The 26596-nt window shown below is 45.2% G+C and overlaps 3 protein-coding genes across 4 annotated transcripts; 2 read left to right on the plus strand and 1 right to left on the minus strand.

Moving 5' to 3' along the window:
* Nucleotides 1–626: 626 nt before the first annotated feature.
* Nucleotides 627–7140, minus strand: myadmb (myeloid associated differentiation marker b). The gene is made up of 2 exons (XM_030115517.1): nt 7084–7140; nt 627–1858 (listed from the first exon to the last, which is right to left on the minus strand). Exon 2 carries the CDS (start codon nt 1739–1741, stop codon nt 860–862), a length of 882 nt encoding a protein of 293 aa, XP_029971377.1. The 5' UTR covers nt 1742–1858; nt 7084–7140; the 3' UTR covers nt 627–859.
* Nucleotides 7141–9104: 1964 nt separating this feature from the next.
* Nucleotides 9105–17500, plus strand: pex19 (peroxisomal biogenesis factor 19). 2 transcript variants are annotated; one of them, XM_030114541.1, is made up of 9 exons: nt 9105–9201; nt 9969–10051; nt 10825–10987; nt 11071–11156; nt 11243–11416; nt 11500–11667; nt 11942–11986; nt 12195–12288; nt 17490–17500. In XM_030114541.1, exons 1-8 carry the CDS (start codon nt 9138–9140, stop codon nt 12279–12281), a joined length of 870 nt encoding a protein of 289 aa, XP_029970401.1. In that variant the 5' UTR covers nt 9105–9137; the 3' UTR covers nt 12282–12288; nt 17490–17500. The 2 variants fall into 2 exon arrangements, with proteins under 2 accessions (XP_029970401.1, XP_029970400.1); XM_030114540.1 differs by lacking the exon at nt 17490–17500 and having other exon boundaries at nt 12195–13700.
* copa (COPI coat complex subunit alpha) lies at nt 15589–25902 on the plus strand. The gene is made up of 30 exons (XM_030114539.1): nt 15589–15775; nt 16105–16218; nt 16310–16383; nt 16512–16592; nt 16692–16768; nt 17084–17193; nt 18816–18925; nt 19100–19199; nt 19793–20011; nt 20196–20346; nt 20455–20521; nt 20612–20687; nt 20829–20911; nt 21038–21263; nt 21389–21527; nt 21727–21889; nt 22018–22164; nt 22328–22517; nt 22607–22702; nt 22914–23002; nt 23153–23276; nt 23436–23525; nt 23623–23726; nt 23966–24112; nt 24233–24373; nt 24460–24642; nt 24754–24864; nt 24977–25138; nt 25257–25451; nt 25525–25902. The coding sequence occupies exons 1-30, from the start codon at nt 15736–15738 to the stop codon at nt 25582–25584; spliced, it is 3669 nt and encodes a 1222-aa protein (XP_029970399.1). The 5' UTR covers nt 15589–15735; the 3' UTR covers nt 25585–25902.
* Nucleotides 25903–26596: the final 694 nt, after the last annotated feature.

The raw sequence follows: 26596 nt of genomic DNA on the forward strand, positions 1-26596 counted from the left end.
CAAATAGACAAAACTTGCTTTGCTTCATCTTATATTGTCATCACAGACTATGCTTACGTGCACACAGTAATTGGGGTCCGATTCAAGTCCATTTACGATAAGCTTGCTCATATCCAGAGAACACACATCTCTGTATAGAAAATACAATCACAATGGGAACAGATCCGTCAATGAAACAGTTTTGTATACCACCATGTTCAAACAGTTCTCATTCAGGTCTTTCTTATTCAAGACAGGACTACATTTATGTCGCTAAGCACAAAACATATGTACAGAAAAACCCTAGAAATGTAAGAGAACATTGGACTTGTGAGCACAGTCACCTCAACCTCTGTCTCAAAGTTTCCTTCTTATCTGTCTGTAAGAATCTCAATCATGCAGTATTCTTCACACAAAATTAAATTTGGCAGAGGCAGAGTTTCTTACTTTGAGGCCAAAAAGAGCACAAGATTTGGGTATCTGACCCATGGAACATATCTGTCTCTTTGAAAAGCCTCTTTCGCTGCCTTAAATAAATCTTCTCGGTCACATTCCTGGCTAACCGTTACACAATTACTTTGGGCTCTTGTCTTGTTCTCCAGCTGTTCAGTCATATAGCAAAAGAAGCAAATCTTTCTCTCTATTGGAGGAAATTTGAAGCAACAGAAAGGTACCAGTTGGGGTGTAAACTCAGGAGTCTGTTCCCACCATGATGCACGAGCTTCTCTCGACTGTGTGGATACCAATAAAACAAATCAGAGTGCCGATGAGTACACAAGCATTTGCCTGCAGCAGTATATTTGACAGCAGTTTTACAGCCTTTCATAAACTGGACGAATTTCATTTCATTTGGCGCATACTGCTGGCGCTCTGTCCTCCTTCAAGCACTGACGAAGACCAGGCGGGTGGAGTAGATCAGGTCGGCCAGGTACAGGATGAAGTTGACGGCAGAGAGCACAGCCACCGCCATGAGCTTATCCCAGATGCACAGTCCCATCGCGCTGCTGCACTGGTACGGCCTGTTCTTGTTCCCCCCGTGTCTGGGGTCGAAGTTGAAAATGGGCCAGATGATGGTCGCTGAGAGGTAGAGGACCACGGCCAGCAGAGCGTAGCCCGACAGGAAGCGGGCGAACGGAAAGGGGAGACAGCCGGTGCACTCGCCGATGCAGAGCATGATGATGCCCGCCGACAGGATGAAGCAGATGCAGTAGACGGACATGCAGTACTTGAGGGCGTCGTGGCGGTCGTACAGCACGGGGTCGCTGACGAAGACGAAGATGACGCAGGCCACAAAGGTCTCGCAGACTTTCAGCAGGCCGGGGGCCGTGGCCATGTAGCCGGCGACCTCGCCGGGACGCGCCTTGCTGATGCTCACCTCGCTCATGTAGGCGATGGTGGCCAGGCAGGAGAAGACGGTGGACACGATGCGGTAGTCGCGGGTCTCGTTTGGCCCCGAGGAGCCCTTGAGGTAGTACAGGGGGAAGATGATGGAGGCGGACAAGCAGAAGACGGCGGAGTAGCAGGCGAAGGTGATGGGGAAGTTCTTCCAGGACACCGGGGCTCTGGACTGCAGCCCGAAGAGCTCCACCAGCAGGACCAGCAGGGTGCCGGCGAAGCCGAAGGCCCAGCAGAACATGCACCAGTCCTTGGTGCCGTGGTACAATCTGCCGCCGTGCACGGCCACAGAGAAGGCCACGCAGGTGAAGACCAGGGCTGCTAGCCGTGTCCAGAGCAGAGGGCTGGAGTGGAGGACGATGGCCATGGTGAGAGGTGGAGTGGCTTAGCAAGAAGACTGGAAGGATTCCCGTCAGAGATGAGTCTCTTCGGTCTGGGAGTGACTCCCTTACAGCGCTAGCATCAGCCACTCAGGCAGAGAAAACTGTAAGAGGAAAAAGACAACGGAAAGAATTAGTAAGCAGTACTTTGGGGTTTTATGTTGTGTTTCATGACTTCAGGATGAAGTCAGACGCGGCCGTTGGAGGGTAACAGCCTGCAGCGCTCTCCACATTAGCTCTGTCCGCCCACATGGCGTCTTCTGGGACGCACAATAGCGTTATTGTATTTTTATGAATGGTTGAAACAACAAGTCAAATCAGGGAAACACAGTTGGAAACCACAAATAAAGCCTGCTCTGTGGTCCCACTAAACTCTCCTCATTTACATCTGGTCAAATCATCTGGAGACCAGTCAGCGCTTTTCCTTGTGCTTTCTCAAAACTCCGACTTGCTCTCTTAAAGGTGTTCTGAGTCTGTTTTGGTCTGACATTCCTCCGTGGTCACGTCCCGGCTGACGGGTGGGGCGCCGCAACCTCCACTGACCCTCTGGCTGTGTCTGTCATCGTGACCCTAAACATGGCCCTGCTCATTCGGTCATCTCCTCTTCCCTGGCAGCCAATCAGAGGCTCATAACCGTTTTTCAGCAAAACATTCACTACAGTGTTCTGTCTATGCAGTCTGATGCTTTTGAGAATGTTTCATGTTGGAATGGTATTAGGTTCACAGCAGGTCTTTATTTCACATTGTTGAAAAATCATATCATCTCAAAATTCAGCGTTGTTCGTGGATATGCTGCTTCTAATTAATTGGGATTTTGAAATGAAAACTTTTAATCAAAACTAAACATATATTGATAAGCATCGAAACTTTCTCTACAAACTCATTGTAAAAGTTAAAGGGACTTAAAGGTGCCTTAAGGAGTTTGCACGTTTTATGCAAAACAGCGCCCCCTGCAGGCCTTGGGCGTAATGCAGCTTAGTGAAAAACTCGTCCCTGTGGCTCCCGTGCACAGAAGAGAGGAACTCCTTCTTCGCTCGTTTAGTAGCGCTCAAGTAAGATTTAAGTTTCTTCTCCCTGGTGGAGTCTGTGTGGAGCTGTGGCAGTGCTAGAAGCCAGTCTGTTCTTACTTTCTGGAAGATCCTGCTCAGTTGTTGCTCACTAAGCATCTGGCGGAGTAATGGCGGAAAAAGCGAAACTTAAAGGTGCTGTAGGCAGGATTTTGCTAGTCAATGCTAATTTTTCTGTGTTTTCTTTGGATTAAATGTTAGAGTATCCATTGATAATCCTTTAGGAGTGTAGCATAATTGCACTACCGCGAGGGCGCAGCGTTTCCATCTGTCTCTGTTCTGAGCTGAAAAGGAATCTCGACAGCTCCAGGTATCTTTGACCAATCAGAAGAGCCCATGAGGCTCTAACCGTGATTGTTCGAGGGGCGTTCGTCGCACGTTCTTGTGGGAGGGGCTTAACTTGCGTGAGGGCGTGATGTCAGAGAAAACAGGACAGGATTGGCTGTGCTGGGTTTCAAATGGCCATCTTAGATGGATCAAATCGCCATCTTGCTCAGGTAACCCTAAGCAAGATGGCGGAGATGCGGAATCCTGCCTACAGCACCTTTAACAAGGGAGAGCGCGCATTACATCATTCCTTTCAAATTCTCCCCCAAAAAAAACCGCTGGTGCCGGACCGGCACTGCAACTTTCAAGCGACAATTTAGCGCTGTTAGAGGTTCTTGTAATGAATATGTCAGGGCACATTGTACACATCATTAAAAATGTGTAACATATTTATGGTGGAAAATAAGTATTTTTAAGGTTGTAAAACTCCTTAATGCACCTTTAAGGCAACTTTTCAAAATTTACCTCAGTGCTGCCATGATAGGCGCTGCGGGTAACTGCAGCCACCAGCCAAGGCTGCATGGAGCGCGCACAAACATTTTACAGAATGTCCGGCTTCACAGCACTGCACCAGGGATGCTCATGCTGGGGGGGCTCGGCTCGTGCTTGGATTCACAGACCAGGAGCAAATGTATAATATGCCGGGAGAGCGGACAAATGAAACTACAAATAGAACTACAAATTAACTTTCTTCTGTTGATTTTTGGTTTGTCAGCAAGTGAGCAGCGGTGTATTTGCGCACGCGCGATTCATTTGAAATGTGGACGCAGAGCGGTGTGGGTCTCCTCTCTGCTCTGACTGCAGCAGGGGGCGCTGCTGAGACTGGCCGCCTGTGAGAGCTTTGCGACGGGGGAGGGGCTCACAGCAGCACCCGCTGCTAGTTGAGGACAGCGGAGACGTCCTGTCACGTCTCCAGAGCACCAGAAAAAGTTGCTAAGTTTGTCGCTAGTTACTTTTGACAAAAAAAAGTCGCCAAGAGGCTTTGGAAAGTCGCCAGATTTAGCGATAAAATTAGTCACCAAGTTGGCAACACTGCCCGCCCCTGATCCCAGCAGTGTTTGAGTCCGCGTCCACGGCGGCCATGTTCTTCCTGTTCGGCAACGCGCATACAGCGTCAATTTACGTCACATCCCCACGATTGCGCGGGAAATTCGGACCCCGAACAGCAACAAATTATTTGGCACACAGCCTGTATAAGGCAACAGACAGATACGCGGATTGGCCTGTTATTTTAGGTTTTTAATGCTTCACGACACATTAGCATTGAATAAACTGGAAATGCATGTGAAGTTTTTCACAAATCTTGCCTTAAGTCCCTTTAACAACTGTCATAAAGTTGCCAAAGTAGCTCAGTGCTGTCAATTACACTGCAGAAAGGGTATGAAGGAGAAGTTGAGCAACTTCAACTGTCAATAAATTAAACTTTTAATAGTGTGTGAATATTAGTGGCCTTTCAGTAATTGTAGATATATTTTAAAGCTTTCCTGATTCTACATTTGAACTTAAAACTGTATAAGATGGTGACAAAGTGTAAGTTTTCAGTCAAGTTATGAGTGTGGTCCTACAAGTGTGCATTCAGTTGTGAAATGGCTGCAGCGATTTAAATCATTCAAACTGAAACCTGTTGTGTAACCTGTGCACTAAGATGTGATCTAATGACACACTGTCATGAGTGAAGTGTAAGATTAGCCGATATCCTCTATTATAAGTTCTCACTGAATGCTGCTGCATAACGGCCAACATTAAGAAGTACCGACTGGTTTATCTTACACCAGAAGCTCTTTGTTTATTGTTTTTGCGGCACACAAATTCTGAAACTCGTCCATTAACAGAGATTTTGTTTCTTGCCTCATGAAACCCGCAGAACTCTGGTGGAGACTGCAGACGAGAGGAGGAACCTCTGACCACACTCACTGCGCTCTCTCCCCCATTCCTCCTCACACCCATTTCCCATTTGGCTGCACAAATCATTCCCACTTTACACAGACGGACAACCATAAACACGAAGAATAGGAATGTTTAGATTAGTTCCATTAGACACCGATGAAACGGTCGGGGGCGTGAGGCAAAGAGCCACCCTGGCGGCGGTGCAGCAGTCGAAAGGAGAAGACAATAAAAAGGCCAAAATGGAAAAGAGAGCCCTTGATAATGGTGCAGGATGTCTCCGGGAGGGGGGAGCACGGGGGAACCCCTGCGCCTCGGCCACAGACGGACACATGGTTTAAACACGGTGATGGAGTGGAATAGCAAGAGGGTGAGTCACCGGCGGGCCCGGCTCTTCTTTCACCTCTCCTCACTCTCTCCCCACCTCCTCCCTGACTTCTGCTAAGATTTTCCAACTGGCTGATGCCTTCCAGATGAGCTGCAGTCTAGCTGCTGCCGAACAACTGGGAACTCTGTCGCACTTGCCAGGTTCTTTCCCTCTTTCTTGCTTCCTTCCTTCCTTTCCTCCTGACGGTCCGATTTGGTGGCTACTCCCTCTCTTTTCCATCAGTCCTCCTCGTTCTCTGTCCTCATTCAGTACTCCCTCTCTGGATCAAGCTGCCAGTTACGCTCAATGTAAACCACTGAAAATAAACGTATATGGAGGGCCGTCATGGAAAAATCAACCCTCCTCCACTGCTGCCGCCTTCGCTTTGCCGGTCATGGCATCAATTCAGGAAAGAAATAAGAGAGGAAAATGCCACATGCGAGAAGAAAAATAAAAAAATAGTGTGGAAAACTTGTGTTTTTCACAGCAGAGTGTGGAAAACACGACATGCGCACACTGACAGGGGCGCTTCCCCACTTAAAGGAGGTGCTGAAAATAGGCTCATATATGAGGACAGGAAGCACCGTGCGCTTCTGCACAGTCTGTTTTTTTATACACACACGGTTGATAAGGCCGAGATGCTCAGGAAGCAAGTGTTTGTCTCTGGCGGAGAGGTCATGTGCGCTGCTTGTTTTGTTGTCATGATACAAAATCACTTACTCAATTTCACCCATAATCCACTTAGGGGGAGGCATGGGTCGAAGCACAAGATGGGATCTGTTGGCAAACCGTCTCTGACTGCTTGTTCGTTTAGTGTCTCAGCACGGTGCTTTCAACTGCTTCGGCAAAAACACACACTTCTTTTTACTCGGTTTGACATTTTTCTGAGAAACCAAATGCAGTATTTTCCACGGTGAAAAGGCTGAAGCCACATGTGTGAGACGCCGGGGAGTCAGACCGCTCCGCCACACCCACTCAGCAGCCAGGGGCACCTGGACATGTCGTCCCATTCAGATGGAAAACACACAGGTCAAAATGTGTGTATGTGTGTTTTATTTTCCTCAAATGAAAAACCAAAGGCACCCCAGTTTTGTGTGTGTGTGTGTTTGTGTGTGTGTCTGACAGCTGTATCGTTTAGGTTCATTCATTGACAGTGGTGGAGGTGGGTGTGCCGCCTGCCACACCCTGCTCTCACCACACACACACACACACACACACACACACACACACACACACGCCACATTACAACCTAAATGATTACCGACAGAAGAAACAAGAAACTCTCTGACAAGTCAATATTTTGTTCTGAATCGAAGACACAACGCAGAATGAACTTTAAAAATGTTTGCAGTAGCAGGATAAAAGGAAGATACAAAAAGTTAAAACTGCAGAAAGGAACGTTTTTCATCAAATAACAGAACAAATCAGAGTTACATTGTGTCTCCACAGTTAGTTAGAGCCAAATGAAGTCACAACAAAAGATCAGAGAAAGTCAAAACCTCTCTAATAGGCTAAAGATAACACCCTTTTTTTATTCTCATGACTTTTTCACTTGCAAGTAAGTCCAATGCAACAAGTTTTAAAGAGGATTTCTTTTTCTTTTTTTTTTTCCACCAAACTGTTGCTACAAAACACTTTCTTTGAGAAACCATCCCCTCTCCCATTTTCAGAAGGTTTTTCTTACCTATTTGATGGTGACCGTCTCTGGTCTCAGTCCTGCACAGCATCCAGGGGCAGAGAGTCGCAGATTGCTCCACCTCAGCTCTCTGATGGGACTAAGCTGCCCAGAGGAGCCGCTCCCCGCCCACAAAACCAAATTAGGCGTCAAATGTCTTCACCGTTATTCACATCTGTATGGACTCCTCCTCCTCCTCCTCCTCCTCCTCCTCCTCCTCCTCCTCCTCTGCCTCCACCCTGCAGTCTACACCCAGCAGTGCAGCAGCCTCTGTTAAACAGCTGTTACATTTTTGGGGAAACTTAGTAGTAAATTATTGCTAAAGTACACAAACAGTTTAGATTACATGTACTAAAGTAAAACAACTTGAAAAAGTTATAAACTACAGGATACTTAACGTTCTATAATTATCATGACAGTTATTCACAGTATTTTTGTGACTGATAACTTCAGTTTTTGTACGTGAGTACAGAAGAAATCCTACATTGATAACATTTTATATCAACTCCTTTGGTTTAATTTATCCAGGGGTTTTTTCACCTTCTTGGCTCATTTATTAATTAATTATAATCAATCACAATCAACAACAACGCTGATGTTCAGGGTTCTTAATATCCATCAAACAACATCTGACCATAGTTTGATTATGTTAAAGAAAAGCTGCAGTTTTCTTTTACTACTAAAATCTCACTCAAATGATTCATATTTTAACGTTTTGATCATATCCAAACCTGGGCTAGGGAGAATAAACATTTGTTTACTTTCAACAGAACTAATAAAACGCAACCCTTGTTTAATTCTGGAATAATCACTGCTGCTTTGATTTTGGAGGGAGAAAAAACTATTTATCCACACAGATTAAATGATGTCATGTCCATCAGCGTTCCTGCAGACAAGGGTCACGTAATGCTAAATATATGGAGGGTTCTCCCCATTATGAACTTGTTTGTATACGTTGCTTAGCAACTGCAGCCATAACTCATAGCAACCACATTATGTTTACTGGGAGTTTAGAGCTGACACGTTTCCGGAGAAAGAAGTGTCAAATCAGAGCTTCCTGCTAGCTCGTGTTCATCCTGTTAAGATCTCTTTAACTTGCTGAAGCCGCTCACATTGAAACCATTATGATGTGTAAGAGCAGTATTTTGCCAGAGAGCGCACTCCCCTGTTCACCAATAACATTTATGACTGGGAACAGTTTTTTAAGGTCAACCAGTGAAAACAGCGGTGTGCTTTGAGGGAGCCTTCGTGTAACACCTCTGGGGCTAACTCCTAAATGTGGAGGATTACAACATTTTAAGTACTGGAGGCGGTGCAGAGCTTTTTTTTTTTTCATTTTAGTGGCAATATGCCATTGCTTAAGCAATACTCCTGCTCACAATGGAGCCTCACAGTGCTGCCCAGACATTCTAAAATAGGATTTTTCCTTCTTTCACCTCAGTTTGACCCCTCCCAGAAAATGAGACAGGAAAGGGGGCTGCAAACCTCCTGGAGCCAATGCCAGCTGATGGTGAGGATGCAGCATGCATGTTTGCGTACTGCAGGAAAGAGATCAGAGTGCATTTAGGGGCATGAAAACCTCACACAGAAGAACTTGGCCCAGATTTGAAGCCACTACTCCCCTTGAGGCAGAGTGCTGACCACTCCAGAGATCCACAGCAGCCAAAACAATCTCATAATGCTATTTAGAAAAATCAAAACTCTAAAAGATTAAGGGGAAATTTTATACTTATTTATATATGTATTTATCCAATAACTGTAGTCACAGTAACTCAAGACTCTGGAACTCCTCTTGCAGGGTAAACGTTACCCTATATTTTTTCTGCAATTCATCGCTTGTATCAGTATGTATTTTATTTTATTTTATTTTATTTTATTTTATTTTATTTTATTTTATTTTATTTTATTTTATTTTATTTTATTTTATTTTCGGCCTTGCCTGTGAGTACCAGTGTGTACCACTAGATGGCGCCAGACTTGACATGTCACACGGTGACGCAGCAGTTTTGCGTCATTTTCCTGCGCCGCTCGCTTCTCTGGCTGCTGTTTGTTGAGAGAACATCATGGCGTCGGGAGCAGGAGAGTCGTCCAGCGGACACGATGCAGAATTGGACGAGCTGCTGGACAGTGAGTGTTGACACCGAGTCGTGTCGGCTGTGTTCGTGGCTGCGGTTGTTTCCCGTGTTAAAACAGTGACGCTGCGCTCCACAGATTCTTTTTTCTCCGCGTTTGGATCCACAGCGAGCTGCCTGCGGGTCCTCTCACTTTGGTTCCACCGGAGTAGCATTGACCTAAATAAACCTCGCTATCTCGTGTAAATAAAGATGAATTATTCCAAATTGTTACTCTGAAGTAAGATAATCCTGATCATCTGCCACAAGTGTTTATTAGAAAAGATTTTGTTCTACCAACATCAGCTGGCATTTTTGTTTCAAAGGTCAAATTTACAATCCCAGACAGGTTTTGCATCAGGAATTATATTCACTTCCAGTGTACAGCAAAACTAATAACAGTGCGTAGAACTAGTGCTAAACAGGAACCCAGTAGATTGAAAACAACCTCCAGAAAGAACATTAACGTGCAGCAGTCTAAACCTGATCATCCAGGTGAGATCATTAGAAAAACGAGTAGTTTTTACAAACTGGTCATCTGTGAGGAATCGAAAAGGTTTTGATATTTAAATGGTATTTTCATCACGCCCCTGGTTGGAAATGCTTTGTTCTCTAAAGAACTGAGCATCATCTGAGCTGTTCCAGAGGGTTCCCCCATGATGGGATCTACAGGTGTAAGCTCACCAGTGAAAACAATACACACTGCTGCTGGGACCATTTTGGTAATTAGATGTATATTTCATACCAACAGTGACTGAATTTATCTTTGTAAAACTTTTTAAGGTGCGCTGGGTGACTTTGACAAGGCCCCTCCAGCTCCTGAGCCTGCAGCAGCTTCCTCCTCGGTAGACAGTGGAGCAGAAAAGGTCTGTTTTGTCTTTATTTTTCTTCAACTGTCTCTTTTCTCTTAACTGGATTGTATTTGAAATTTTCAGTTTACTTGTGGGTAAGTTTTGTTTTTCTACTGTGTCCTTTGACAGTAGAATAAACTGTCGGTGAAAAGAGCACTGTCTTTTCACTCCATCTAGGTTATCATAGGGCTTCATGAATGTTATCGGCTGATTAAAGATAACATTTTGGATTGTAATCTCTTCATTTTATCTGATGGTAACGCTTCAGTTTTTTATAAAGCAGAGTTACAAGCTATGCATCAGAGATGGATGCCTTCTACTGTTTATCAGATTTAATGCAGCCAAGGCTGTGGTTGCCCTGCTTATTGCATGTATGTGTGCCACCACTATGAGGTAGAACTAGTAAATGCATTTGATGTTTATTATAATTGATAGGGGCACAGGCCACAGAGAAAATGACTCTGGGCTGCATTTTAGGCGTGAACTTGTCTGATCCAGGACTTTGAGTTATGTTCACTTTTAGCATGCTCACTAAAATCTGTTTACAGCAACAGGATTGGAGAAAATTGATCAAACAAGCAGTTTTTAGTTTATTCTTTGTGATCATGCTCTTCCTGTGTGAGCTTTTCCAGCACTTCATGTTGGTTGGTTAACATAATTTCGATTAGATATCATTGATTTGCCAGGCTTCTTACTGAAGGTTTAGTAATTTAAGGAACCCTGTGTGTTTGTAGTTTGCCCAGTTCACATACTTCCTGGACTGAAGTCCTTTGTCTTCCTGCCTGCAGCCGCCCCTGCTGGAGGACTGCAAGCTGTTTGAGACTTTGTTTGAGGGAGACATGGCTGCTCAGGCCAAGGACGAGTGGGAGAAAGCCATGACAGAGCTGGCTCAGGAGGAGCCAGAGTTACTGCAGCACTTTCAGAAACTGTCAGAGGCTGCAGGGAAAGTTGGTAAGAAATTACCTCTGCATTTCATGTGTTCTCCTACCCATTTAAGTATCAATCCCTCGCTGTTACTTGCTTTGCACGACCAGGCACTGATACCGCTTCACAGCAAGAGTTCACCTCCTGTCTAAAGGAAACGCTCCGTGGCTTGGCCAAAAATGCAGATAACCTTCAGGTGAGCTGAGAAAGAATCTGGACATTATGGAGGGGAGAAGCCTTACATATTGAAACACTGACTGAGCCGCTGTTGTTGGGTTGCAGTCCACGGGACTGGCGGGAGATGACCTCGTCAAGGCTCTGGAAGGACTGGGTCTGGATGAGGGTGGAGAAGCTGGCGGTGAGGATGGAAACATCCTGCCCATCATGCAGTCCATCATGCATAACCTTCTCTCTAAGGAAGTGCTTTACCCATCTCTAAAAGAAATCACAACCAAGGTCAGCTTTTGTTCAGTGAGTGGTCATAATGTTTTTCAATTTCTCTTTGTGGTTTTTATTGTAACTGCCGATCATTCTTACAGTACCCAGAGTGGCTGGAGGCCAACAAGTCGGCGATCAGCTCAGAGGAATACCAGCGCTTTGAGCAGCAGTCCAAGATCATGGGAGAGATCTGCCAGCTGTTTGAGAAGGAAGAGGAGGCTTCAGACAAAGACAGTACATTCGAGAGCATCATGGAACTGATGCAGAAGGTGAGGCTGCATTTTGGTTCATTCACAGTCAGAACTGTACAGCGATACAGGCTCAAACACTGACGACATGCACTCCCCACCTCTTGTCTTTACTATCAACTGCTTACCTAATTGCAATGTCAGTGCACACATCTCTTGTCTGTAAAACATGAAGGGTTGTTTAAAAAACTAAGATTAGATCCAAAATTTCGTGGCAGATGTAGTGCACAGCAATTATAGGCTATGATGTGGAAAGAGTGACACAGCTGACCGATCATCGCTTTTTCACTTACAGCTTCAAGACCTTGGACAGCCACCGAAAGAGCTGGCAGGAGATGCAGTGAGTCGCAACAGCAAATGTTTTTGTGTGCAAAATATTCATAACATACAAATATTCATCCTGCCACACTCCAGTGATTATAACACTGCTCAATAATCACTCACTGAATGCATCGTCTTTGAGAAGCTGTTTGTCTTTGTAGTTGAATTCTAGAAGAACAATCGTAAGTATGTTGACAGAACCGGGTTCTGTTTGTTTGACTCTGCAGCCTCCTGGCTTCAACTTCGACATGGAGTCCCTCAACCTCCCCGGAGGCCCCGGGGCCGGCGCAGGAGAGCAGTGCTCCATCATGTGAGGAGGCGGTGGGCGTGGCTTATCCAGCGCCGGGAGCCCGCAGGTCACCGTGTGCGTCGGCCGCAGGGAGGGAGTGAAAACGCCAGGCGGGAATCTGGCCTCGTGGCCACACTGCTTCCCTCTGGGAGGAGGTGTGTGTGCAAACAGCAACCACAACAGAGCCGGAAGCACGGAAACCAAAAAAGAGCCGGTCACAAAAACACACTCTCTTCTCTGTAAAATCACCAAACGCACAAAGATGAACATTTTAATATCCTTTCCTCAGTTTGATCTTGGTTGCTGCAGTTTCTTCGGTTTAATTGAGCAGTCTCACCATCGTAAGACATGGCGTCTGCCACGCTCTGTGTCGTGTTCGCATACTGTTTAGCCTGACGGTAAACTCACTGGTGAACGGTGCCTTCGCTAAATGACTCACATCAGCTGTTGTCTTAGTATCGTCTGAAATTGAATAATAATTTGTTCTGAAGATACGGTTATAATATACATCTGCAATATCTGTCGAGGTTTTCTGCCTAAACTAATTCCAAAAACTGTACAGAACTGAACTTAAGTTAGTTTTTTAACAGGAAAAATATGAAAAAGAGGTGAGTGTTGGTCAGTTTTTTTTAATATATATATATATATATAGAGAGAGTTACAGAAGGGGACTTTCTTGTGAGAAGATTCCAGGATCTCCAGTAGCTCACTGAATTAAATGAACCCCATTCCCCGAGTGTCACTCCCCATCCCCACATGTTGATTTGAAAGGATTGCCGGGCGCCTTTGCTGTGGTTCCAGTGATCATTATAGTGTAGAGTTACTGTGCAAAGTGCTTCCAGTGTGATTCCCCGTGTTCTCAATGTGCAGAGTGATGGATCCTGCTGGAAAAGCAAAACACAGATTGTAATTCAGCGTGTTCGCTGTCTGATTGGGCGGACCTGTAACCCTCGGAGGTACAGCGCTGTTTCTGGAAAAGGCGACTGGCAGGGAGAATCCAGAACATCCCATTGTGTCATGAGCATGCATATAATGCATGCAGGAACACTGTCGGTTGAAACATCAGCAGCCTGATGTTAGCGTTTTGTGGCGGTGTTTGAAAGGTGTGTTTACTGCAGTGGATGTGTTGCGTTGACTGCTGCTGCTGCTGGACAATGGTTTACCGGAGCAACCGCAGAGAGGTGGCCAGAAATGACGCGAACGCCGGCCCGTCAATAACCACGGAGCCGACTGAAAGGGTTCGGTCAGCCGTGCACTGAGAAGGAATGATATATACATCAGCCCCGGCCGAGGGGAGGCTGCTCCACACGTTCCGTCTCGGGGGAGGAAGTGCGACCTTTTCACCTCGAGGCCGATGCTCCTTCAAAGAAAATGCAACCTGTTATTTTTGCCACTATCTTGTTGGATTTGTAAATATATGAAATAAAAGCAATGATGTGATGCAGATATTGTCTTGTTGAGTCATTTGCAGATTAAAAAGACTTTCAAAACTATAATTGAATGTTTCCCTCTTTTCCACTCTTTGCTGTCAGCAGTATTCCTCAGATCAGTCAGTGGCTGCTGTACGTACAGTAGCTATAATACCAGAGTTTCACTACCAGATGATGCATGAGTTCTGTGGTGCAGTGTTGAAATCCAGTCACAAGTTTCTTTCATTTTTCATCTTGCCCGTGTCAAATGAACATTTAAAAACTAAACAAACGCGTTACTTTTCTAAAACTGATTTTATTTTTATATATTTAGAATTTTGATTTTATCACTATATCTTGGTGTGGAAGAGTGATCACAGCTCAGGTTCAGCAAACAGGACAGTTTTTGGTAACATGTAGATGAGTAGGGTGCAATAAATTTTGTGAATACGGTGATGGTGTAATACAATAACACAATTGTGCTTGTATTTGTGTCATTCAATATGAATTTGTAGTCCAGCAGTTTCTGGGACATATGGTTTAAGATCAACCTTTTTCTGTTCATTTGCACCGTGGGAGGAGCAGCTTTTCAGTTTTTCTGTACACTATGACAATGAAGACTTGTTTTATTTTAATTTCTTTTTTTCAGAATTCTATTTTATGGTTGACAAGTTTATTTTTTTTTATCAATCGTGCTGCGCAAATAATGGATCCTTAATTAGCACATCGCCCTCGGTAGATCCTGCAAATCACCCAAAAGCACTTTAAGAAATACATTTTACTAAGGATCGACCAATTATCGGCCTGGCCAATAATATCGGCAGATATTCGGCATTTTTCTAATAATCGGTATCAGCCTTTTTTTCCAACCTGGCAAAAGCCATATTGACATGTGCAGCAACAAATTGCTTCACGTGGTGTGTGAGAACAAATACCGTGAGGATTCAGCTTGCTGGCAAGGTTACCACCAATAGCCGATAAAATAAATGTACTTAAAAACGTGCTCTTTGGATCATATATACGGCCGTCTCTCTCTCTCTCTCTCTCTCTCTCTCTCTCTCTCTCTCTCTCTCTCTCTCTCTCTCTCTCTCTCTCTCTCTCTGCCTGAAGTCACTACTCTGGCCTGTGTAACAATGTCCCACTCACAGCTAAATTTTGACGCCAAAATGTTCATTTTTACTGCAAATGAATATCGGTTCGACATATCGGTTATCGGTTTCCATAAGTACCAGTAATCGGCATCGGCACCGGCCCTGAAAAAGCCATATCGGTCGATCCTTGCATTTTACTGCCACCTTTGAGTTTTTTTTTCTGTTACCATAACTTAAATGCCAGGCATCAGGCATTCAATCAAGAAAATGCTTTCCAGTGATTCATTTATCTTAAAAAGTATTTATTGGTAAAGACACATTTTGAGCTTTTAGATATTTTATTTTTCAGGTTAAAATGATAAAAATTTCAGCTTTTAATTTTTCTCAAAGGAGGCGGACTACAGTGGACGCTAAACCTGACCAAAAGAAGATGCTGGAAGAAGTTTGGAGTTAGATCAGACTAAATCTGGAGGAAAGACACTGATGCTGGACACTATGGCCAGAACAAAACATCATCAATTAAGGAGTATTTTATCGTTCTAGTAGTTTCTAGTAGTTTGTAGATATGCAGATGGTTGCGTCCGAGGTTTTCCTGTTTATGGTATTTATCATGTTGAAACTCAGTATGAATCAAAATATAATGATTAATATGGAAACAGCAATATTGTGATGATTAAAAGATATCAATGGCAATATTCATCATGATATAATAAAATGCATTCGCCACGGAACAGTTTGGTGCAGCTTCTATGTGTTCCATATCCATGTCCCGCCGCCGTGGAGCTTTCTGCGTCACACTTTGAATGCTAAACTTTATTGTTCAGAACCGGAAGTCAAAACGAGCTACGTGTCAGGAAGAAGTGGAGCGACTGGACGGGCGATCACGGCCAGGCAACAAAAGTCAGCTTGCCTGCAGCAGTTCAGTGGAGTTTATTGGGATAGTATTAAAATAAATAAGCTACAGTGCTGAAGTGGAACGATGTTGACGAAATTTGAAACAAAGTCGGCCCGTGTTAAAGGTAAGAGTTGGAGGCTAGCAGATAAGCTAAATGTAGCGTAGCTAGCTGGCTTTCGTCTGCTCAGTCATTCGTCATCAATAGAAAATTTATGTTATCTTGCAAAATTGTATTAGACACGTTTTTGTTATGTGTTTATCAGCTTCCCGAATAAACTGTCAGTATATTTACTGTTCGCAAACCTCTGTGAAAGTAAATGGACGCTACGTGGCCTAAGCTGCTCTGTTGCGAACGAAATTCTGCATTTCTCCACCCGAATATCTCTCACTCTCTGATGCTTGGAGATTAGTATTGTCATCGTAAATTTATTAATCTGATTTGATTCACCCCAGGCCTGAGTTTCCACCCCAAAAGGCCGTGGGTTCTTGCAAGTTTACACAATGGAGTCATCCAGTTATGGGACTATCGGATGTGCACACTGATTGACAAGTTTGACGAGCACGATGGTAAGTGTGAAGTGGTGGGCTGTCATTTAAATCCCCGAATTCTTCTTGTTAATCAGATGTCACCATATGATTGTTGTGATCTCTCTCTCAGGCCCTGTCCGAGGAATAGACTTCCACAAACAGCAGCCTCTGTTTGTGTCCGGAGGCGATGACTACAAAATCAAGGTGTTATGTTTTTGGTGTTCATAATCAAAGTTATTGATTCATTACTTGAGACGCATGAGGTGTGAAGTTCAGTTTTTGGATAAACCAATGTCATGTTTTGTCAATTATTTGTTATCTGCTTTCCCCAGGTATGGAACTATAAGCTCAGGCGCTGCCTCTTCACCCTCCTGGGCCATCTGGACTATATCAGAACCACCTTCTTTCACCACGTGAGTTATTCTGCCTCATTACCAGTTTTCTGACTCTTGATTTTTGTAATTTTAAAATTACTCTTAAGTGGTAATAACGAGTCGCCACCTTCCTTGTAGGAGTACCCTTGGATTCTGAGTGCCTCTGATGACCAGACCATTCGGATCTGGAACTGGCAGTCCAGGACTTGTGTCTGGTAAGATGAGCTGTAACCTGCACGGTATGGCTAACATGGAGAAAGAATGAATACTTGGCACAAACTTGGCAGTTACGTTGTTTGCATTAACTTCAAATGCAGTTTTTAAAATGCATGAAAATTGAAACGGTGTCTTTTTTTCAAGTCTCCAGTACATGCAAGTGAGATAAGTTACATAGTAGGGTTTAAGTGTTTAGTACACTTTTTGAAGTCCTTCATCTTGGCTCCATTTAAGACACACATTGGGTTATAATTTGAACCATGTCATGAATCCAGTACATTTGAAACCTTGTTTTTTTTCTGTCTTGTCTGCAGTGTGCTGACAGGCCACAATCACTATGTGATGTGCGCCCAGTTCCACCCGTCCGAGGACCTGGTGGTGTCAGCCAGTCTGGACCAAACCGTGCGAGTGTGGGATATCTCTGGTGAGGGCTTGGGGAAAGCGGACAGGAGGACAGCGGGCCGGGTTTGGGGGAGGGGTTGAGGGGCAGAGTGGTACAAAAGACGAGGAAGAGGGCAAGAGCAATGTCCATGTTGCCTCTTGAACCTCTTCTCCGTCTTCAACTTGTAAAGAGCATCTCTGTGGGCTGTTTGCAGAAACACCTCTCTTTTTTGTGGGGGAAAGATTTGAAGGAAGTTGTGGCAGATTTAATTTGCAGTGCAGATTTCTTGAGTGAAATATTGCACTGCAAATGAAAGATCTGAAAGGTTCATAGGATAGATAGGCACGGTGCCCAAGAAGAGAGATGGTCTCGTTTTGAGAGGTGTTTCTGTGCTTTTGCATGCTCTTTGTTGGTCTTTGTTCTACATTCTTGTTGCTTGTCTTTCTACTAACTAAACCATGAACTGACTCTCCTCTGCTGTCACTGTCATACTCATAAACATGCAGAAATTGTGAATCTATGGCCTGTCCTGAACTTGTGCTTTGGTGTTTTTTCCATTTTGAGCATGATTTTAATTGTTTCCTGTTAAACTGACATAACTGCAGCATGTACATTTTCAGCTTTCCGTGCTCCATGCACGACCTGGATTTAGAATTAATGAAAGGTTCACTTTGCACGCGTTATAGACAAAATATACTGCTTCCCATTTTGTTCCTTAATATTTGCAGATTTGAATTGCATCCATTAATAAACCAATGTAATGGATACATTTACTATTGCATATATACCTTTTTTGCAGTATTGATGTTAAGTTCTTACGACCTCTAACTCTTGCATGACTGGCTCCAAAACTAAAAAGATAACATGAAATATAACACTGCTTATATGTCCTAAAGCCGCAATTACCAGATTGTGGTTAGGTTGAATCTTAACCTTCAGCTTTGACATTTCATCCACTAATTGTGCACGTAATTCAAACATTCTGACAGAAACATGCATGAACCAAAGTTCCTATTAACACCCAGCGCCCCATCAGAGCACGTCTTTAAAACCCTCGCCACCAGCCACCCCACCACCCATCAGCCGAGTCCACACACTCCCTTTGTCCTTCTTATCCCATGCTCTCCTTGGAAACATCCACACCTGCACATGGGTTTCAAGAGTCACTTCTTATCGCGTGTCTCCTTCCTCTCCGCTGTTGAACTCTCTGTTCACCGCAGTTTTTAAGCGGGTCGGGATCATCACAGGCTGTGCTTTCTCACAGATTTGTGTTTCTGCCTTCGTTTGAATCTGGAAGCTGATCAGTACTTTTTCTCCAGTCTAATCAAACGTGTTGTTTTCGTCTGTCGCAGTGATTTATTAACCCAATCAAGACGACTGCTACAATTTTTGATAGTTTCCAGGCTCAAGTTGGCGAGTAACACGAGAGAGCAGAGGTTGTGTTGATGTGTTCCGCTGTGTGTGTTCAGCAGTCCAACAGTGGTCTCTTTGTGATTAACTCATGATGCCTTTTTTACTTGCCTTATATTTAATTCAAATGTGTTTTTTTTGTTTTGTTTTTTGTACTTCATGTTTTCCTCCCTCCCCCGTACTGTGGTTGTGTCGTGTGTCACGTGAACGTGGCTCCGCCTCTTTGCACGCGCTGCTCTGCCTGACGATTCCAGGTCTGAGGAAGAAGAACCTGTCGCCGGGCGCCGTGGAGACCGAGGTGCGAGGCATCTCCGGCGTTGACTTGTTTGGCGCGTCGGACGCCGTCGTTAAGCACGTGCTTGAGGTGAGCGACAAGTTTGTGTTCGTATTTGTTGCATTGCTTGTTTCGATTACTGTCAAACACTGCTCCAGCTGTGAAAGTTGGAGCAGTGTTGTACCCGTTTCTTATTGCTAGAGGGGCAGATGTTTTCCTTGTTTTCAGTGTGTGAGCGTTGAGAGGTTGTGTGTCTGTGCTCAGGGTCATGACCGCGGGGTCAACTGGGCAGCTTTCCACCCCAGCATGCCCCTCATTGTGTCTGGGGCCGATGACAGGCAGGTCAAGATCTGGAGAATGAACGGTGAGTGAGAATTTCTGTCAGAATTCTTTTTTTTTTTTTTTTTTTCACCTTTTATTCAAAGTAAAACCCTTCCTGACTCGAACATCTCCTGCTTTCATCAGCTGGAGGATGGATGAGTGGAATGCTCTGGATGTTGGTTTCAGCCAGTCTTGGACCTCCTATTTATCCTACATTCTTCTGCTTGCTTTTTAAGCAGCACTGCCGCACATGAACAGATTACTCCACTGCTTACAGATTTAAGCTCTTACAGTTGGTTTTTAAAGCCATTCTTGGTCTTGCTCAGTCTTACTGATCCATTTACTTAGATTGACGTTCAACATGTTTTTTTCTGCATTGCTCAGCTGTAGCTTCAGTTCTATTTTCATCCTCTTATTCTTTCGTCACATTTTGTAGTGTTTTTATAGATGTAAAGTGTATTACGTTATTGCTGTAAAGTGTTTTCCAAATTTTACTTGAATATTTGAAGAAAGAAGTTGAAATCTGGAAGCAAATAGCACACCGCTGTCATTTTATCAGAATGAAGAAATATAACAATTTTTAACTCGCTTCAGGATTTTGTCGCTGACCTCTTTAATTCTCCATTGCTGGTTCAGAGTCTAAGGCGTGGGAGCTGGACACCTGCCGCGGACACTACAACAACGTGTCCTGCGCCGTCTTCCACCCGCGCCAGGAGCTCATCCTGTCCAACTCCGAGGACAAGAGCATCCGGGTGTGGGACATGTCCAAGAGGACCGGAGTGCAGACCTTCCGGCGTGACCACGATCGCTTCTGGGTGCTGGGAGCTCACCCAAACCTCAACCTGTTTGCTGCTGGTAAGAGTGATACATAACAACCATAGAAGTTCTCATCAGTGCATGTGTTTCTTAAAGTAGTGCCAGTGACCCTGACAGCATGCATGCGGCTGAAAGAATGAAAAGCATGGACCAGCAGGAGGAGGCGGTTTTGTTGGCAGAAGTACAGTATGTCTGATATTGTGAGTGATGTTGTGTGTTTTAGGTCATGACAGTGGGATGATTGTGTTCAAGCTGGAGCGTGAGCGTCCAGCGTACGCCGTGCACGGCAACATGCTGTACTACGTCAAGGATCGCTTCCTTCGCCAGCTGGACTTCAACAGCAGCAAAGACACCGCTGTCATGCAGCTTCGCAGGTGTGTGTGTGTGTGTGTGTGACTGACAGGTTAAATTTGAGTCCGGTTATGAAAGATTGTGAGGAAAATAGTTGAATACGTGTTGAAAAACTCCCTGTGTTGTTCCAGTGGGTCGAAGTTTCCTGTGTTCAGCATGTCCTACAACCCTGCTGAGAACGCTGTCCTGCTCTGCACTGTAAGGTTCTCTCTGTCAGACATATCATCTGATTACAGGAACCAAACTGTTTTTCCACTTGTTTGATATAATCCTCCTTCCATCCTGCAGAGAGCAACCAACTTGGAGAACAGCACCTACGACCTGTACTCCATCCCCAAAGAGAGTGACTCTCAGAATCCCGATGGTAAAGTTTCACCCCACTCTTTGTTTTTATTGTAGTGAAATACTTTTCATTCTTGGATCTCTACCGTGATTATCATTCCTGTCAGCTTTATGGGAACTGTACTCGGTCAATAAACTAACGCGAAGCTTGTGTTTTTATTAGCACCGGAGGGGAAACGATCCTCTGGCTTGACAGCAGTCTGGGTGGCCCGGAACAGGTTCGCCGTCCTGGACCGCATGCACTCCGTAAGTCCTCCTGGTTTATGAGATTTAAAAAAGAGTACGGGTGAGAAGAAAGAAAAGGAAAATATTTTATCACTGCGTCTTGATCAGTACCTGCTCTACGTAACACTTGGGTCTTTATTATTACAGTTGCTGATTAAAAACCTGAAGAATGAAATCGTGAAGAAGGTCCAAGTGCCGAGCTGCGAGGAAATCTTCTATGCGGGAACCGGCTCGCTGCTGCTGCGCGACGCCGACGGCGTCACGCTGTTCGACGTGCAGCAGAAACGCTCCCTGGCCACCGTCAAGATCGCCAAGGTCAAGTACGTGGTGTGGAGCGCCGACACCAGCCACGTCGCCCTGCTGGCCAAACACGGTGAGCACACGGTTTCAGTTGCCCAAACAGCTGAAAAGATTTTAGTCTGTTTTCAGCTGAAGCTCAAACCATTTCTTTGCAACAAAAATTCCAATCCTTCTTCTTTTCTTGTTTTTTTTTTCTAGCCATCATGATCTGCAACCGCAAGCTGGAGAGTCTGTGCAACATTCATGAGAACATCCGAGTGAAGAGCGGAGCCTGGGATGAGAGCGGAGTCTTCATCTACACCACCTCCAACCACATCAAATACGCCCTCACCTCCGGGTACGTCACTCAGCATCTCGACACTTTCACCTACAGAATTCTGTTTAACTTTGGGAGATTATGGTGGAATGAGGGCGACACGCAGCTGTTGGGTACATATTTTCCATTGACTTGATTTTAATCGAAGAGATTTCTGTTGAAAACTGCATCATGTCTTTTGTTAAACGTCTGTCGTTGTGCTTTAATTGTGCCCCTGTAGCGACCACGGCATCATCCGGACTCTGGATCTGCCCATCTATGTGACCCGTGTGAGAGGGAACAGCGTGTACTGCCTGGACAGGGAGTGCCGGCCTCGCGTCCTCACCATCGACCCCACCGAGTACCGCTTCAAACTGGCCCTGGTCAACCGCAAGTACGATGAGGTGTGTCCTTAAAACGTCCCGATCTCCGACCGGCCACAGCACATCTACAGGCAGCCTGTTGTTTTTTAACCAGCTGAAACTTTGTACAGTCTTCCTGCTTGTTGATCCAGTTTTCTTTCCCCTTCTAGGTGCTCCACATGGTGCGCAACGCCAAGCTGGTGGGCCAGTCCATCATTGCCTACCTGCAGAAGAAGGGCTACCCCGAGGTGGCGCTGCACTTCGTCAAGGATGAGAAGACCCGGTTCAGCCTGGCTTTGGAGTGCGGCAACATCGAGGTGAGTGGATCGACGGGCTGCAGAGACCGCCTGTTATCGATCAGTGATCGATAGGAGTACAGCGATATGAGAGTTCATTTCATCCATGTATGATGTGCATGTTGAAGCACTGCAGAAGGAGGAGGAGGAGAAGTCATTGAATCAGCCCTCTTGATGCCTTCAGGTGGCGCTGGAAGCAGCCAAAGCTCTGGATGAGCGCAGCTGCTGGGAGCGTCTGGGCGAGGCGGCCCTCCTGCAGGGTCACCACCAGGTTGTGGAAATGTGCTACCAGAGGACCAAGAACTTCGACAAGCTCACCTTCCTCTACCTCATCACCGGCAACTTGGCCAAGCTGCGCAAGATGATGAAAATCGGTGAGTGACGGCGATACTTGCTTGTTCATTTGGAAGAATTCTGTGATTTACGGAGGGGTTTGTCTAATGTCTGTGTACTCTGTGTGTAGCCGAGATCCGAAAGGACATGAGCGGCCACTACCAGGCGGCCCTGTACCTGGGAGACGTCAGTGAGAGGGTCCGCATTCTGAAGAACTGTGGGCAGAGTGAGTTCAGCTCTTCACCCTTAAAGCCTCTTTACTGATTTTATAGTTCTACATTTGGATTTCTGGCTATCTGTGTTTATCTGTTTATGGTTTCTGTACAGGATTTTTTTTTTTTTTGCCAAAAATACTGAAAATTGTTTCGTCCACATCATATTATAAACGTGCTGGCTGTGCTATGTGTCTAATAACAGTCCCCTCTTTGTGATTTCAGAGTCTCTTGCTTACTTGACTGCTGCCACACACGGGCTCGATGAGGAAGCTGAAGCTCTGAAGGAGACCTTTGACCCAGAAAAGGAGACGGTATGTTAAGGAAACATTCTCTGTGCCGATCCTGCAGTACGATGGACACACATGATACAAACCCATTTCTAAATGTATAAATGAAGTTTCAACCGCAGCACTGACAGCACGGTTTAACAAAGACATGATGGGTAATCTGGTGTCTGAAAGGTGCCGGAGGTGGATCCCAATGCACAGCTGCTGCAGCCGCCTCCGCCCATCAATCCTCTGGACACAAACTGGCCTCTGCTCACCGTGTCCAAGGGCTTCTTTGAAGGTGCCATTGCAGCGAAAGGTGAGTGTTCTGTCAGTTCTAGAGATCTGTGTGTTGTGGGCGCCCTAGTAAAGTATAATTAAATAGACTGTATTATTAAAACATTGAAAGATTTCATTCATCTTGGTTGCTTGATTTGTGCAAGGACAACACAGTGAGAGTGTCGTGGTTCTGCTGCAGGGAAGGCAGGTCAGATGGCTGCAGACCTGGACATGGACGCTACAGGAGGAGAAGGCTGGGGAGATGATGCTGAGCTGCAGCTGGATGAAGGTAAAACTTTTTTTCTTTATTTTTGTAATCCTCTTCTTAATGCAAGCGGACGGGCCTTGTTTAAAAATGAAATGAATGAATTCTCTGTCTTTGCTAGATGGCTTCATGGATGCCCAGGAAGGATTAGGGGATGAAGGAGTGGTGAAAGAGGAGGGAGGCGGCTGGGAGGTGGAAGAAGACCTGGACCTTCCTCCAGAGCTGGTGAGTTGAGGCGCTTTGCTATAAATCCCACCATCAGTTAGGCGGAACTCTCGCCAAACTGTTCCACCTCGGCTGATCTGTTCTCAAGCTTCATTCTTTAACAAAGCATGTTGTACATCCATGTCGGGGAGGTTAAACACTGAAGTTATATCCTTTCCAGAGCATCTGCTCCCACGTTAAGGCGCCTTTCTGATAGTGAAGGATCAGTTTTGATGTGATTCATTTCTTCCACTCGACAGGATGTTCCAGCCGGTGCAGGTGGAGGAGGAGAGGATGGCTTCTTCGTCCCTCCCACTAAAGGCATGAGTCCGACCCAGATGTGGTGCAACAACTCCCAGCTGCCAGTGGACCACCTCCTGGCCGGCTCCTTCGAAACTGCCATGAGAGTACGCTCATAACGGGAACTTATCCCCCGTGCAGTTCAGCACATCAAGACAGTTTGAGTGACGATGAGCTGAACGTTGTTCTGCCACACAATGAACATTCTCTTGTTTTCTTTCTGACAGCTGCTCCACGATCAGGTGGGGGTGGTGAACTTCGGTCCCTACAAGTCGCTCTTCATGCAGACGCTGTCCAGAGGCCGCACCTGTTACCTGGGCCTTCCCTCGCTGCCCTGCCTGCGTGGAAATCCCCAGAGGAACTGGAAGGTATGGTGAAGTTCCATCGGATGCCATCGCTCTAATTGTAGTTATTTTAAAGAAACTGACTGGAGAACAATGCTTGCTCGTTTTAGGACTGTGGGGCTAAACAGGGGCTCCCTGCGGTGGGGCTGCGCCTCTCCGATCTCATCGCCCGCCTGCAGCAGTGCTACCAGCTGACAACAGCTGGACGGTTCGAGGAAGCAGTGGAACGCTTCAGAGTCATCCTGCTCTCGGTGCCACTGCTCGTGGTGGATAACAAGCAGGAGATTGCAGAGGTGAGAAACGAGACCTGATGAGTCTGATCCCTCTCATCTTCTTGCCTGTTAGCAGTGGATCTACAAGCCTGTGTTTGCATTAAAAATCTGGACTATTTTATTGTGTTTTAGGCTCAGCAGCTGATCACAATCTGTAAGGAGTACATTGTGGGTCTGACCATGGAGACCGAGAGGAAGAAGCTTCCTAAAGACACGTTGGAGCAGCAGAAGAGGCTCTGCGAGGTGAAGATGTCATGGCTGTCACTGATGGTCAACGATGGGTGGACTCAATGTTGACAGGAATTAGAAAGCTCATAATTTACACTTTGCCTTATTCATGTTGCTTTTCTTGTAGATGGCTGCCTACTTCACCCACTGCAATCTGCAGCCCGTGCACATGGTGCTGGTGCTGCGCACAGCCCTCAACCTCTTCTTCAAACTGCGTAACTTCAAGACCGCTGCAGGCTTTGCTCGCCGTCTCCTGGAGCTCGGGCCGAAGCCAGATGTTGCACAGCAGGTTGGTTCAGTGACTCTAACGATCTCTGAGTTTTTTTTTGTTTTTTTTTTTGGATATGAATACAAAACACCACACTCCTCTTCATCCCTCCTCATGATGAATCCCCTCAACATTTCAGACACGCAAGATCCTGGCAGCCTGTGAGAAGACCCTGACGGATGCCCATCAGTTGAACTACGACCCCCACAATCCATTTGACCTGTGCGCGGCCTCTTTCGTCCCCCTCTACCGCGGACGCCCCGTGGAGAAGTGTCCTCTGTCTGGAGCCTGCTACTGCCCCACTTACAAAGGCCAGATCTGCAGGGTCACACAGGTAAGCGATGGCGGCCACACAGCTGCAGTCACCTGTTGCTGTCCTCTAATTTTCTGTTTCGCATATTTTCTAGGTGACTGAGATCGGCAAGGATGTCATTGGCCTGCGTGTGAGTCCACTCCAGTTCCGTTAGGAAGATGACAAGAAGTCGAGAAAGAAACACATCCTCTTTTAATCTGTAGAAATATTACAGTTATGTCATGCTAAATGGAAGCAGAGATATATGTGGTCATGGTGATGAGAAACCTGTTTAATCCTTTCTGTTTCTGAGCACCACCTATCTTACAAAAAGCTTTTTCGTGTAAGTGCTGCTGGCTCCACTCTGTGCTGTGTCCTTCATTAGAAGTGTCAAAACCTTCACTCATGTCTCCTTTCTGACTTATATGGAATGAATAACTCAGCTTTTCTCTATGTATCTGCAAACAATTAAATAAAAAGATCTGTCTATGAACTGAATGCTTGTGTGAGAGTGTTTCTGAGATTAATTGGTGCATGGTATTTAATTTGATAAATGACACTGAAAGGTGAGTTGAGGGAATTTCCATGCTCTGAAATTATATTAAAGTGCATCATGGATGAATTGGAGATGAGCAAAAGTCAAACACCATGAAGCTGCTTACTGAACTTGATCAATAAAGATTGAGTTGGTTTATGTGAGGGTGCCTTTTACTCATCTATTTTTGTCCCATTCATTTTACATCATATTTATTTTCCATTTGTTTGCATCATGGCTGCCTTGAAACTTGATAAAGTCTATAAGTCGATGGCAATTTTTTATCTTTTTTTTTTTTTTTTAAGAAATGTTGCTTTAATTTTGTGTTAAAGTTTGGGTCAGAGAGCATGGAAGTAAATTCAAAATGTTACAGAACAGGAACAATAGATAGCTTATAAAAAACTAGCCTGATAGCGGTTTTGATTCAGTCTTGGGATGCTCTGGTGCTGGTCTCAGGCTCAGCTTACTGGTCTTGACTACACAGTATTTTTATGAAGGTGTGCATTTATGACAAGTGGATTTGACGAACATTGCACTTTTCAACCACTTGAAGAGCCCCAGGGCACTTTAGACCAACTTGAGTGGAATTTATGTTTCTATGGCTTTTTTTTTTTTTAATTTGAGGGAATAAAATGGCTAGTTACCAATATAA

The sequence above is a fragment of the Salarias fasciatus genome, chromosome 18, assembly GCF_902148845.1.
Source record: "Salarias fasciatus chromosome 18, fSalaFa1.1, whole genome shotgun sequence".
Lineage (NCBI taxonomy): Eukaryota > Metazoa > Chordata > Actinopteri > Blenniiformes > Blenniidae > Salarias > Salarias fasciatus.

Coding starts and splice junctions, on each gene's coding strand:
- myadmb (XM_030115517.1), bottom strand. CDS start 1,741: ATGGCCATCGTCCTCCACTCCAGCCCTCTGCTCTGGACACGGCTAGCA.
- pex19 (XM_030114541.1), top strand. CDS start 9,138: ATGGCGTCGGGAGCAGGAGAGTCGTCCAGCGGACACGATGCAGAATTG. Junction 9,202..9,968: donor ATTGGACGAGCTGCTGGACA/GTGAGTGTTGAC, acceptor AAACTTTTTAAG/GTGCGCTGGGTGACTTTGAC. Junction 11,668..11,941: donor TCATGGAACTGATGCAGAAG/GTGAGGCTGCAT, acceptor TTTCACTTACAG/CTTCAAGACCTTGGACAGCC.
- copa (XM_030114539.1), top strand. CDS start 15,736: ATGTTGACGAAATTTGAAACAAAGTCGGCCCGTGTTAAAG. Junction 20,912..21,037: donor TCCTGGACCGCATGCACTCC/GTAAGTCCTCCT, acceptor TTATTATTACAG/TTGCTGATTAAAAACCTGAA. Junction 21,890..22,017: donor TCAACCGCAAGTACGATGAG/GTGTGTCCTTAA, acceptor TTCCCCTTCTAG/GTGCTCCACATGGTGCGCAA.